This window comes from Gymnoscopelus microlampas (assembly GCF_963454915.1).
Source record: "Gymnoscopelus microlampas genome assembly, chromosome: 11".
NCBI classification, from domain to species: Eukaryota; Metazoa; Chordata; class Actinopteri; order Myctophiformes; family Myctophidae; genus Gymnoscopelus; species Gymnoscopelus microlampas.
Genome location: NC_139948.1, coordinates 30730981 through 30746280, shown reverse-complemented (window position 1 = coordinate 30746280; position 15300 = coordinate 30730981). Strand labels below are relative to the sequence as shown.

The following is a 15300-nucleotide window of genomic DNA, read 5'->3' as shown; positions in this document are numbered from 1 at the left end:
GTTCACACATACAGCCCCAGCGGGCGTAATAGTGAAATGCAACAGGATTCAGGGAAGACCTGCCACCTCTGATTGGCTTCCTGGCAGCTAGGACCAAGAAGCCCACCCTCAAGAAAAGGCAGTTTACCGCAGAACAAAGGTCCCAAACTTTTCCCCGACAAATGTAATTTTAGTGTGAGGTTAGGCATTGTTTTTGTGAGGTTAAGGTTATGGTTAGCTTTGTGGGGTTAACGTTAGAGATAAGGTTAGGGTTGCGCATACGTAGCTGCAAAAACACTATGAAGAAGTTGAACACAACTGTGCAAGTATTTTTTTAGAGGGATCCCCCATCACACAGCTGATATACAGACACTGCAGGATGACCCCCCCCATTATGGGTGGGATAGAGCGTCCCAGTCTACCGTAGTAACCTTGTCCTTGACGTAAGCCTCAGAGTCTCCACAGGGTTAAGCCCACGTGAGCCAGTAAGAAGCTAATGAGGAGCAGCAACAGGGCGCCAGCAAGGGGTTCTGCTGGAGATTACTGGCTCACGTCTGAACCGGGCCTGCACAGGCTTCATTCCCACCAGGAAGTTTTGGTTTGGCTGGATAGGCCTGTTCTACTCTGGGCTGTGTTGTAGCCTCAGGGGGACATGAAAAATCTGCAGACTGTATGCTTTCTTATACGTGTAGCAGGATCCTTCACTGTTCCTTTACAAAAGCAGGGCAGACTGAATGGACTTGGGTATAAGACACCTAGCAACTATAGCCACGAACAGCTAGATAAACTGCTTATTGTACAACATGTGCCCGCCCAGGGTGGGCATGTGTCCCAGCAACATGGAAAATTACCCAGGATCATTAATGCGGTTGACGTAGAAAGAGGAAATGGGACAATTTATGAAAATGACTCTTCTTTACAGGCTTAGCTGTGATAGAAACCAGAGCTTTCCAGTAGCACAGCGCTTTTCCTGCTTCCCTGTCCTCGGCAAAGGGGAAGCTCAGTACAGTGACCTCTCTAAAGCCCCAGACTTTGTTCTACACGCATCCACATGGCCACAGTGTCATGATGTGCATAGATGACAGTTTCAGTATGAAACAGATGAGGACATGGTGAAAAGGAAGCAGGCCTAGGGTGGATGAATACATAAATGAGTGAGTGAGTGAGTGAGTGAGTGAGTGAGTGAGTGAGTGAGTGAGTGAGTGAGAGATCACATATCTACCCGCCCCCCCCCCCCCCCAATCACACACACACACACACACGCACGCACACGCACACACTTCAAGGAGCATTCCTCCTCTTGCTCCAAATAGCATCTCAGCCAGAACCCATCTGCCTATTAGAAACAGCCGTCACATGTGTATTGTGTATCAGACATCTGGTCAGGGACGTGGCAACAAGACCCTGTCAGGACAAGGGGAGGAACACACAGCGGTATTGGAGACGTGCCGACCACAGTGAAAGAATCAAGCGTGACAGAAAAGGAGTCGCACAGTCGTAGCCACGATGCAAAACAACTTAATTGAACGGTTACGAATGTTTTGACGCACACGTCTTATTCAGGGTATTGATAAGACCATGTCAGACAAGACCTCATAACCAAGATGCATACTGTACTTATAGTATATGAAAGTATCTCTCTTCATTATAACACCACATCATTTATTTTTCTCTCCCAAGGCTGGAATCTCTGTCTCTACAGCTGCCAAGTAGCATCTGTGACTATAATATACGGCATTGTGTCTCATCTAACACATGATGTTCAGCGGGTGTAGCGAGGAATTCTATGCTCGGCACACATAGAGTGTCTGGACGCCCACTAAACTCCAATGACTCGAATGCATCAAAATCAATCAAAATCAATTTGAGGGACGGAACTTCAAAACATACCTATTGTCTCTATGTATTATGTTTAACTGGACCAAAACCTTTAGGTCCAGGCCCATTATGTTGGTGATCTGATCTCAGAAGTCAGTTCCTCTCTTCTACCCTGGTTGTTTGTTTCTGTTAGTGGTGAACATCTGTTTAGGTTATACAAAAGTGTGATATGTGGTTTCAATCTATGTGTTGTTGTAATGTGATTCTACAGTATGTGATAGTGACATCACAATTATTGGTTGCTAATGGGGAATGAGATTCAACTGATGACCTTCAGTACCCATCCTGTTTAAACAGAGAACACAAACCATCATTTGTATACACTAATGAAGGCCGGATTGCCGAAAACGTTCAGTACAAATAGAATTAAGTAAACAGATCTTTCTAACTGCTATACCCTTTCTTTTACAAAAGATGTTCATGAACTTCTATGAGACAATTCTTTTCTTGTCTCATTATCTCCTCTCTTTTACTCCAAACAGATCCTCTGCTTCCTACATACACCTCTCCCATGGACCTTAGCCCATCACCTCCCTCCTTTACAGATAGCGAATTCCTCCCCGATGGCTCCAACAGCCCACCGCCAGGGGGAGACACTACCACCGCTAGCCCTGGCTCCCCTCGCTTCCTCGGCCACGGCTTCAACGAAAACCTGATCCCCATCTACTGCTCCATCCTGGCCGCTGTGGTTGTGGGACTGGTGGCATACATTGTCTTCAAGAGGTCAGTTTGGAGAAATGGTGGGAGAGATGTGGCTCAACACATTAGTGTGGCTGACTCTTGCATCTCTCATGTGGCTAGGGGGGAGTGGGTAATATAAGACACAGGGGTTGAATAGTGAAGAGGCTGGCTGGCATGGAGGGTGTTGTTGGTAAAGACTGATGCAGCCCCAGGCTGAAGACGGCCACAGTCACGGTACAGCACTGAGAAGCAGATGCCTTGTGAAATATTCAGGCCTGTCATGGTTGAGGGGGCGAAACCTTGACCCAATTCCACCACATGATTAGACTCTGAAACTGAAATACACCACAATGCTTCTGTTTGGTTTGGCTTTGTTGAAAAACAAAAGGTCGCAACACTTGAGAGCACAATGAACACACACATAATGTACACGCACAAGGACATATACACTCACCCATGCATGCACTCATGCAGACACCCAAGGACAACGCACAGGCTTCAAACACAGCGTAGCAAGTAAACAAGTTCAGGATGACCATTGATTGCTTGAAAAATGCTGACCAGGGTGAAATTTGAGAGCCAGATTGATCAAGCCTGTCACGCAATGTACCTCACATCTAGCTAATTCCCCACTCGTATTTATTTCCATGTATAAACATATTGCAGATTTGTTAGAACGTTTACTGGATGTTCTTGGAATTGTTGCCGTTGCTCATCCACACAATACCTCATGAACAATGGAACTATTAACTGTCATGCATTTCATCCCTACTTATTTGGCTTTTCTTTTTTTTAACATATATTCTTAGTTTGTGCCAGTTTGAGCCAAAACAAAGCATTTAATCTCTGTTTTGTCAATTCACTTTATGCATGTCTTGTCACTGATCATGCACTGTGAAATCCAATAAATAAAATATCAGGGCTGACTATGCCACCACATAGTTGTGGTGACCAGGCTGTCATCAATTTAATCCTTCTTCTAGATATTGTTTGTATTGTTTCCACATCTCAGCTTTAGGACAGTGAAGAGAGTCAGTGCAGTATGTCGCCGAACCACCAGGGCACCCATATATTTCTGTTCTTATTCGATCTGCCTTCTGCTTATCCTCAGGTGGAACAGCTGCAAGCAGAACAAACAGGCGGCCAACAATCGCGCGGCCACCGCCAATCAGACGGTGACACCGGAGGGGGAGAAGCTCCATAGCGACAGTGGCATCTCAGTGGACAGCCAGAGTCTGCAAGAGCAGCTGCAGGCTCAGGCTCAGGTCCAGGGTCCACCTTCACATTCCCACACACAGGAGCAGATAGGTAAGCCGAACAAAATGAATTTTTCATACTCACAAATGTCACAGCCGACAGTGTCGGACTACAAAAATAATACGGTGGATCGTTAAATAGAAAACAACACAAGTAATGGATGCTCAAACGTAAATGTATTTGGGGAAAACAAAAATAAATAATATACGTAAAATAATGAAAATAACGTATTCTCAGATGAAAATCTGTAAAAAAGAAGAAAAAAAATGTAAAAAGAGAAAAAAAGGAAAAAAAATTAAAAGTAAAGAAAAGGTTATTTGTAAGATAATCTTTTCGTTTGAGAATCCATTATTTTTGTTGGCCGACACTGTCGACAGACACTTGTCTTAGCAGTGTAAAACAGCCTTAAAAGGTGACATTTTAATGCCTGTGGCTGTCAAGAATCTGACCTCCTAACACTTCTGCTCGCCAGATATGTTGGTCGTAATGTCAGTGTGGTATTTGTGTCACCACATACAGTATATGCCTGTATGATATATTGCCTAATGTGTAGGAGATTTGTGAGATTAGTCGGATAGTTTTGTAAAGATGGCAGATGTCTACAGTATATTGTCTCTATATATAAGTGAGTATTAACTAACAGTTAGAAATATTATTATTATAAATAATATATTAGGGCTAACAATTTACAGTTGTTGACAGTGTTTCTTGGTCTATTCCAGTGTATGTATCAAATGGATAACATGTAAAGAATGTAGCTACACATGTTTCATCTATATTTACATCTAGTGTGTATATTTACATCTAGTGTGTGAGTAGGAAGTATTTAGGGTGTAAGCATATCCTTATGTCAATAGAGCTCTGCAAGCCAGGCAAGACCTTGTAAGTTGATTGCTGTGATGTAAGGTCTGGACTGCAAGGTTAATGTTGACTTAATGCTGACACATTTAACAGATTCATCACTTCTATGCCATGTGTTCCCTTTTTCATTTTTTAAACATTCTATATTAGAGATAGACAGAGAGAGAGAGAGTCCTGGCATACTGCATGTCTTTTTCTTATGCCAACACTTGGTATACAGAGTAGTTTCCTTAAAAACTTCAAGTTTCAACCTGCAGGAATCCCTATTTTGGGCATGGCCAATCATAGATGAACATTTGCCAAAAATAGCACATCTATCAACTCAATCTAGATTGAGGTTTTAGACCGCGATGCATTGAAAAAGAAAAAAAACACTTGCTGTTCATCGTACAATGAAGTATACACATGTATAGGGCTTAAGTGCTTAAGCCAGTTTTGAATCACTACTCAATTATTACATTGTATTTTGCATTCACAAAATACAATGATATGGGTAGCTAACGGGTTGAAATAAGTCATTTCTACTTACTCGACATTACTCCAACCAGGGGTGTAACTACCATAATGCAGCCAATGCAGTTGCATTTGGGCCTGTGACATTTAGGGGGGCTGGATAAATACATAGATATACAGAAATTCAACAATGGCAGTTGACAACAATTGACTCCGGCGAAATGTCCTCCTCAACATCTTCAACCTCCAGGTTATTACCTTCTTTAACAGTGCTGTTTGATGGTCCACTGGTGCTAGCAGCAGACACCGGGCTCTGCCGACTCCGCTGAGCTGCTGCTCACAGTCGCAGCAGGTGCCTCATTTATCTCTTGCTCGACCTCACAAGTACTGCTTTCCGCTATTCCCTCTTGGCTTATAGACCAAAATGCGCAGTTTGGGCTGTTTTCTGAGCGTTTCTTTCCTTCTAGAATTTCCGTCTAAAATGAAAGAAACACAGGAAAGAGCCTTGTCTATAAGGCCAAATCTTGCATATTCAAGTTATGATCTTATGTGTGACCATTGAAGACTTAACCATCACACATTGGCTTGTTACGCCACTGACTCCCACCCTGTTCTTTGAAAACATTTTACAGTGAATACCACTGTAAAGGTGCCATAAGATCTACACAATGAAAGAGGACAGTCACACATATGGGATTTAGTTAAACTGCACTTTCAATTGCCAAATCAATTATCATACTCCTGAAGTTTTGTATGAATACTTAATGAAGTGATCTCGAAGCTAACTGTAATTCCTGAAATACTCTGACCGGACCTTTTTGAAATGTACCCTAGGCTTGTAGGATACAAGATTAAGTAATCATTCAATTATACTCCTGTACATTTGGGATTACATTCAGTGAGATAACATTCATCAAATCCTGAGTAATAAGCAATCACAATGATTCATGCAGGCAGACAGTAGACTGCAGACGGAAAACATCTTTTGGATGGCACGGGAAAAACAAACAAACAAATTATTAGAGAATTATTGAGATTAAATAGATTTATTTTGTCTATTTTATGTTCTCTTAATGCATGAAATGCACCTTTCTCAAATTATATTGCAAACTTCAAATGAATGCTTAATTCCCTCCAATGATTCATTCATTCCCAAGATGGCAAGCACTTCTGAAAAAACTTAAAGACTCTAATAAATGATCATATGCTGTGTATACAGTATATTCGGGCTGTAGTTCCACCAAAATGTTTAGCTTCTCATTTTTTTTGTCTTTGTGAAAGGAAGCTACATAACATCCAGCTGTACATTCCGTCACAGGGATGGAAAACAATGGTTTGTAACATGTTGCTGGTATTTTCTACTGGCCTCACCTAGTTTTACCGTCCTACTCTCATCCACTAAAACAATATCGAGTCTGCTGTTCACTGTCTGCCTGAATCCATGTGAACAGAGCGTAAACCTATCAATACGTTGTAATAAGAGAAGAACAGCAGACGAGAGAATAAAAGCATGTACTTCAGGAATCTGACGTAACCTCTATTGAATACAAAACCTTCCTCCAGTACACAAATGCCACAGTCAGGCGCAAAAATTGCGGAAAAGGTTGATCTACAAGCTTACACAAAATGTTGTGAGCATATAGAGAGCATATTTACGCTATGGTTTATTACTATTATATTTTTTATTTGTTTGGGGCGTGGAGGGGGGTTGATTATTATTATTATGTTTATTAGGATTATTTGGAAAATGTTCCCCTATAGTGACACGCCCAAAATATGGAAGCCAGGTTGAAAGTGGTTAAAGAGAAGCAACAGGACTGCCCCTTAAGGGTCATTCACACTGAGCACTATAACTATAAAATATAGTTTTAAAAATCGTCAGTGATAAGGAACATGGGAGGTCTACTGTAGGAGGTGAAGACGAGTTTCAGTTTATACTGTATGTACCACTGGCTGCTATGTTTAAAGCTGCATTACACCTCAACACTACAAGACTGCAATCATCAAACTTTTAATTAATTTTCTCGTTCTGGTTCTTATTTTGTTTAAAATGTGCATGCTATTCTTGTGTGACCCTCAACACAGGATTTGATAATCCCAGGCTCAAATGATTAGTATTGCCGCCACCACCACCAATAATAATGATAGTATGAGCAGCTGTCTGCACATAAAAACAACGTTCACCGGAGCAGTGGAACCCCTGTTTTGTTGTGGGTACATGTGTTGTGGAGCCCTTGCTATAACAAAGTATAGGCCTACAGTAGTGTCATTGCTGTAACTTGGTATCTGGAATGTGATGCTGTTGCTGCAGGGTGAACTATGGGTAGCATATAGTATAATGGATGTCTTAGCCCCCCCCAGCTGGAAAAAAATGTTTTCCTTTTGATAGATATATAATTCAATGGAAAGAAAATAGAATAAAAAGCGTGTGGCATAATGAATAAAGAAATGCATACTTTCTCACGGATTAACACGTGACTGGTTCATTGCGAGGATGACAGTCCCTTTAACTCCAAAATATATATTTTTTTATCTTATTGGCTCATTAGCAGGTGTTGTGAGATGGAATCCAGGCCAACCGTCTTTTAAAATCTGATCGGGCATCAACTTTAAATGGGTGCTAATTAGCGTTAGCACTATCTGCAAGTGCAGAAGCCATTAAAAAACAGCCACTGCTCCCATGCTGTAGGCTGGTCCTTCACAGCTAATGGAGACTTGTTAAAATACCCAAGGGAGTGAGAATATGCACAATAACTCCATAATAATCATATGGGTTTCCTGTTTCAAATGAACCATGTTTTACTCAGGCCAAAATAATTGGAACACCTGTTGTCAAAACAGTCGGACAACCTTTTAAAAAAGAAAAATAGACTCATAAAATGTTTTGTGTGTTTTGACTGACAGCCCAACGAGGGGGAGTTCATAGCAAGACACACTGGCCACAGGGGTAAGAGCTGCTGGTGCGGTCAGAAGGCAGTATCCTTCTGTACCTCCTTTTAAAAGGATCAATTTGTCTTTTTGACACATATTGACGCATATTGAGTGTTTAAGATTTAAACCAGGCTCTAACCCCCCACACCCTCCTCATCCTTTGGACAGCCTCGACATGAAATGGAGTCACAGAAACTATCTGTCAAACAACCAATTTGAGCTGAAAGGTGAAGAGATAGGGCTATAACACAGATCTCAGACAAACAATGTCTGTGTGTACAGAGCAGACAGCTTGTGTACAATGGAGCAGTGGATGGGTGTGTGTTTGAATGCCAAGAGGTTAAATAAACCTGGTGTCAAATCTGAAGTCTGGTCAGCTTTTATAATGGCACGGTAATCAAGCACCCCTGTTGCATTCAGTTCTGGATGAGGACAACATGTCTGTTAAACTGAACTACAGGGACTTGTCTTCTAGCCTTTAATCGCCATGGGAGTGATATGATTACCTTGACGGTGATGACACCATTTAGATTCTGATCACAATCTACTGTGAATCAGCACTTTATAGGGTGGCTTTGGATCCAATCAGCGTTGGCAGTAAAAGTTGATGACAAAAAGACAAGAAGGTCACGATCAGGGACTTGTTGTCATGGGGGCCTTATTCCTGCCCTTCACAAGAGGGCTTGATACACTTCGTTGTGCACTGTGTTGCGCACTAAAATACCCAGTCTACAAACTCACAATGCATTTTGCTGTGACACGTGAGCTTGTAGATAGGCTATTTCCCATCCTTCCATAACACTGGTACACAACTAAATATAAATCTGACTTAAGCATGATCCAATTCAACTTTGTAGCTAATGCTTCATTTATGCTCTGACGTGCGATGGTGTCGCGCGGCACACTACAGTATGATGAAGTATAAATATAGATCTCTATGTTTAGAGAAGGAAACCCGGGGTTGATTCTTGAAAGGTAAACAGACTCATCATGTTTGGTAAGAGAAGGAGGAGAACTCTCAGAAATGGATGCATTCAGATGGTGCAGGTGAAAGTGTGTGTGTGTGTGTGTGTGTGTGTGTGTGTGTGTGTATGTGTGTGTGTGTGTGTGTGTGTGTGTGTGTGTGTGTGTGCGCGCGTGCGTGCGTGCGTGTGCGTGCGTGTGCACTCGCGTGTGTGCATGCGTGTGCGCATGCGTGTGTCCATGCGTGCATGTGACTGTGCGTGTGCGTGTGTATGTGTGTGTGTGTGTGTGTGTGTGTGTGTGTGTGTGTGTGTGTGTGTGTTGTGTGTGCGTGCGTGTGCGTGTGCGTGTGCGTGTGCTCACACTCGTGTCATACAGGAAGTGTCCTATATATATTCCAATGCTGCAGTGTCAGTGAGTGAGTGATGAAGAAAGGAGATGGGAGATCTAAACAGGAAGGAAGAAGGAGAAGAGTGTGGCAGGCACTGGACAGAATCAATGTGGACACTGAGAGGACCAGTGGACCACAGCAATGTCAATACACACTTATAAAACAGTGTGTTATGAAAGAATGAAGGGAAGGAGTGTGAGAGGGAGAGGGGGAGAGAGAGAGAGAGAGAGAGAGAGAGAGAGAGAGAGAGAGAGAGAGGGAGAGAAGGATGGATGGATGGATGGACGGAGAGCTAGAGACCGGATGGGGAGGCTAGGGAGGTAGGGATTAAGAGAATGGGAATGGAGGGAGGGATATATTGATGAATGAAGGGACAGAGGGAGGGAGGGATGTGAATTCAGACCATGTTTCTGCACACAAGCAGAAACACTGGCATGACGTCATACCGTAATTCAGTCAACAAAATAAGACCCTTGAACTTTTAAAATCGTGTGTTAAAATCCTCAATTCTAATTCAAATGAAACTTTTACATTTTCTCAGAGTTAAATGAACACTGAGGACTTATCCGTGCAGGGCCCTCTTGTATGCGTCCCTGCTTGCAACAGGGATGCAGTGATCAAGACCAGAAAAACAACCAGTCAGCCTGGAGGTCCTCTCAAAAACACCACTGCATTCCATTGGCGTTTCCATGGCATCCCTCAATGGAAGACAGGTTGAGGGGTTTGTGTCAAAAGAGGGCATTTGTCTCCGGTCCTTATCCTGCTAATGACTCCAGTTTAGCTGGTTGGGACCAGTGTATAACCCCACGGGGCCCCCTACAGGGAAGAGTGTGGCAAATAGGGGGCTCCAAAGCGTTTTCTTACACAGAGGCCATTCAAATATGTAGGCATTTTGATTTATTTGCTTAGAGGAGAGAAACAGACTTGTGAGCAGAAGGTTGCTTAGTAAATCTTAGTAACACATATGTATATGTACATGCACATGCACACGCACACGCACACACACACACACACACACACACACACACACACACACACACACACACACACACACACACAGATTCAACAGCTACTGTTGCTTGGCCTTTAACATGCAGAACTTAAAGCTGAAGTTCACACATTTTTGGGAGCTTTTCTGCCTTTAATTGATAGCATACAGTAGAGACGGACAGGAAACAGGGAGAGAGAGATGGGGAGAAAAGCAAAGGTCGTCGGGAACAGGACTCGAACCCACGATTCTCTTCCATTGACAAATATAGACCAATGTAGACCGTAGACAAATGTTGTCAGGTACGACCACTAATGGTTCACAAGTAGTATTGCCTGAAGCTCAACGCGCAATATCTCCACTGACCAAGTAGGCATTCTGTCTTAGCTCAGTGATTGAGATGTTGTCTCCCGCGCAAAAGATCTGGGTTCAAATCCCGACAAGGACGTAAATAAAGATCTACAAGCTCACAAAGCAACAGTGTAGAGGGAAACAAAGAGGGACCAAGGATAGACCCCTGGGCAACCCCGGTCAATGGAGAAGGGTTTAAGTGGTTAAAATAATCCATCAATATGCTTTTCACTGGTACAAAGTAAAATCCTGTGTCAATTTATCCATTTGTAACAGGAACACAATTGTAAACAAATCGACCACGGTCATTTGGTTACATTTGTACTCTCATGGTTAATTTAACACAAGTCTACGGACCAGCGAGCACTGCAATTTTAACATCACAACAAATGGTCTTGGATGGTCACGAATGTGACACCTTTTCATCTGTCTCTCTCTTCTAGTGGTGAGGGTGGACGGGAACCCCCAGCCTGACACTATTCCTCCTGAGGTCTGATGAAGAGGAGGAGTTGATGAAGACAGGGAGAGGGGAACAGGAGTGTATAGCTGTGGACTCACTGGAGATGGGGGACGCATGTTATACAAACTGACTGGACAATCAGGATGTCACCCGTTGTCATGCCTGAAGTGGCCACACGGGGCAGGGGCCTGAAAAATGTGCACCTCTCCCTGTAGGGACTGGGACCTCCCAGTGATGGACTAACCCTGGGCAAACCACAGTCTGACTCTTCATGTGTGTGTGTTTGTGTGTGTGTGCGCGCAAACGCGTGTGTATGTGTGTGTGTGTGTGTGTGCGCGTGTGTGTGTGTGTGTGTGTGTGTGTGTGTGTGTGTGTGTGTGTGTGTGTGTGTGTGTGTGTGTGTGTGTGTGTGTGTGTGTGTGTGTGTGTGTGTGTGTGTGTGTGTGTGTGTGTGTGTGTGTGCGTGCGTGCACACGTGAGTGCACATGCACGCACACGCGCGCGCGTGTGTGTGTGTTTGTGCTTGGATACAACCTCTATGGCAATATCAACCACCAACTACTGTATATCACTCAATCTGCAGAGCTGCGGAGATCCCATCCACACACCACGAAACCTCCCAATCAAAAGAATATTCCAGTGGCAGTGTACGTAGTGCTGACATCACCGCTCACTGCCGAGCTAATGTCCTTCGACCACTTCCTTTGCTGTTTGTTGTGTCTCACACATCTGCCATCACAAGCCATGACATGTCTGTGCCTAAAAGGTAAATAGGAAGAAAGTTTCTCTTCCTCCCTCTGCATTTTGTATGTGTGTGTGTGTCTCTCTCTATCTCAGCATGTCTCTTTCTACCACTCTGTGTACCCTCTGGCTGCCAGTGTATGTCCCGCAGACCCCACACTGTAAATCCCGAGTGTTCATTTATCCATTTGTTTCTCCGAGATAGTACTAATGGAACTGACCAAGTAGGCGTTAGCTATTTGCACACCCTCAGAGTTAAACTAACGCTAAGGATTTGTTTTCTCCCAGCACCTCACACCCTCCTCTCTGTCATCTGCCTACGGCGTTGCAATCTCAGAGAATCTCCTCTTTCTCCCCGTAGGATTCTTTCTGTCAGAGCCGCCGCTGTTTCCCATGATGCAAAACTCAGTGGGGTGAGCAATGAGTCACCCTGAACCTCTGAAAGCGCCTGTCTCTCCCATCCTTTTTATTATTTAACACGGGTATACTGTATTTCATTACCCAGCATCTCAAAAAATGCTTAGGTCATTGGTTTTAGATCTCCCGTACCGAGCATCAGTGTGACTCATTTGGTTTGACATAAAATGGAGGCAGATTCCCATAGTTCTGTCTGGCCACATCCTGTTTTTGTGTTTCTTTTCCCCCCTTCAACAAAGACACATCTTCCTCCTCTCCTCAATCTCTGCTGCCCCTTTCCACACACACACACACACACACACACACACACACACACACACACACACACACACACACACACACACACACACACACACACACACACACACACACACACACACACACACACACACACACACACACACACACACACACACACACACACACACACACACACACACACACACACACACACACACACTTCTAACATGGACCCTTGACTGTAATCCCAGGGATTGTGTTTCTGTAATTCAAAGCAGTAGAATGTAACAGATCCAAATGTTTCGCTCCCGTGTTTGTGGCCCATTAGCCTCTTTTTGTGGTTTGAGTTACACAGCTGACTCAGGAGGGTGGCTCTATGGCCCCCCTGGGAGCCGGGGTATGCAATATGAGCGCAGGAATATCTCGGGACCACTGCGGAACTCTGCTGAGTCACATAGCAGTGCTACCCCCCCTCTTGCCCCTCCTAAATGAAAATAAAAAAGCAAGTATTTGTGACATCATCACAGCAGTGATCAGGGCTGATGGAGAATGTTTACAGAAAGGCAGCCCGGATTAGAAAAATGACCAGGACCCCCCCATCCGCCACCACAGTGGTTCTCAAACCTTTTAATTTCAAGGACACCCAGTCTGGTATGCATTAGGACCAAGGACCCCCATAACTCTGAGAATGTACAAATGGTCCATTCGGGTCCATTCAGTAAAATGTTTACACTCTCAGCCTTACAGACCTGTAAGGGATCATTAGGTTCCTAACTATCAATAATTTAGCCCCCCCCCCCCAAGGACCCCTGGGGGTCCCCGGTTCCCACTTTGAGAACCACTGTTTTAAGTCATCACACTTCACGAGTGGAAACATGGGATATTCCCACGGAGGCACCCCCCCCCTTATAATCCAAACACAGACACACAAAGACAGAAACACACGCGAGCACACAGTGACACTTATATACAGATCTGTCTGCATGATGGAGCCTGAAAAACAAGTGTTGAGGCACTAATGCATCGGCAGCGGCTCTCACACGTCAACACAGGGCCCATTAAAGAGATGTCCTCCTGACCGGCAGGTAGTAATTACCTCAGGGTTTCAGCTTCATTTACCCTCTGCCCCGGCTCGGCTCGGCTCGGCTCTCATCCGGAATAATTGGCCACGTTCTGGACAGCGGAGGGGTGTGGGGCGTGGGGGGTACAGCCCCTCTCTGAAGCGACGACGTGACATTAAAGGTCTCTTAACTGTGTCCGAGGCCACTGACATTTACTGTTTCTCTGTGGTGATGCGAAAGCACTTAAAAGACTGGTTATTTTTCTTCAGCGATTGTGTGGAACCTTTTGATCACCTGGAACCACTTGGACCGCCCCCTCCCACCCCTCAATGGCATGCAGTGAGGCAGTAGGCACAGTAGGCATACTAAATATCCTGTAATAAATATACGGTAGCTGAGCTTGATTGTATTGCTTTAACGCTGGATTCCATTCCTACAATATAGGGGGGGCACACGCTTTCTCAGGGTCCCTCTAGACGTGGCTTGAGTAGAAGCTGTCCACAAATCTCTAGAGGTTTTAGACAGAGGTGTTAAACAGTAGGTAGGTACAGATGTAAAAGCTGCCAATGTGTTAACCTTATGTAATGTTCACAAACAGGAAGAAGACTGTTGGGAATACATTATAGGCCAGAGGGACGGTACGGATCGGGGCACTATTGATAAAATCCATTGTTCCAATCAAAATAAGGCCTAGAATAATGTGGTATAGAAATTTGCTGAAGAGAGGATTTTCCTGTGCAGGAGAAAAAAGATAGAGTGAATCATATTGGGCTGCATGGTGCAGGGATGGGTTATAGGTCACCAGCCATTCAGGCAATTAAAGCTCTGAAACTGTTGGATGCTTTTGAATGTGATTCATATCACCAATTAGTTTTGGACATGAATACATGTCACTCACAGCTTGGGTTCTGAGATTGTGTGCCAAGGACATGTGACCACTCTTTGTGACACATGATGTCTCACACACACACACACACACACACACACACACACACACACACACACACACACACACACACACACACACACACACACACACACACACACACACACACACACACACACACACACACACACACACACACACACACACACACACACACACACACACACACACACGATTCACACTTCTATTGACAGCCGGTATGATTCACTGCGTGACAGACAGGATGCTCATAGTACAGTATAAATGACCAGAGTGTTGATTATAGAAATAACTAACTCCTTAACATTGCGTGTCCCTCTAGGCTGCAGTCAACCTTCAGTGTCACACACAGCTACAATCAATTGGTCTTATTCTGTTTGCTACTACAAACCAGTAATTTACACTTAGCCACGGCCATGTCGCTCACTCAAAAATAACTACAAAGGTAATGCAATGCATCAAAGAGTAAATTAGGCTTAAAAAGCAAGGCGTACATTGTTGGAATGTAAAACTCGGTTGCAAACAGAAATATGCAACATACATACAGTATTCAAGGATAAGGTTGAATTTCTTTCCGCATTTAAAGTTTTTTGTAAACTGTTTAATTTTTGTTTTTGTTTTTTATTATGAATAGTATTACAGTCAGTATTTTTTCTCTGCATTTTGTAGCACTTACTAGGTGTAATATGAACACACTCAAAGAGTGTGACACAGTTCAAGTGC

At 43.8% G+C, this 15300-nt stretch overlaps 1 protein-coding gene across 1 annotated transcript in view; it reads left to right on the top strand.

Moving 5' to 3' along the window:
* Nucleotides 1-11533, top strand: part of ngfra (nerve growth factor receptor a (TNFR superfamily, member 16)) — a 33967-nt gene extending 22434 nt beyond the window's left edge. The window contains exons 4-6 of the mRNA XM_084071587.1: nt 2340-2580; nt 3650-3846; nt 11177-11533. Of these exons, the coding sequence (XP_083927713.1) occupies nt 2340-2580; nt 3650-3846; nt 11177-11229 (491 nt within the window). The 3' untranslated portion in view covers nt 11230-11533. The remainder of the gene's footprint in view (nt 1-2339; nt 2581-3649; nt 3847-11176) is intronic.
* Nucleotides 11534-15300: the final 3767 nt, after the last annotated feature.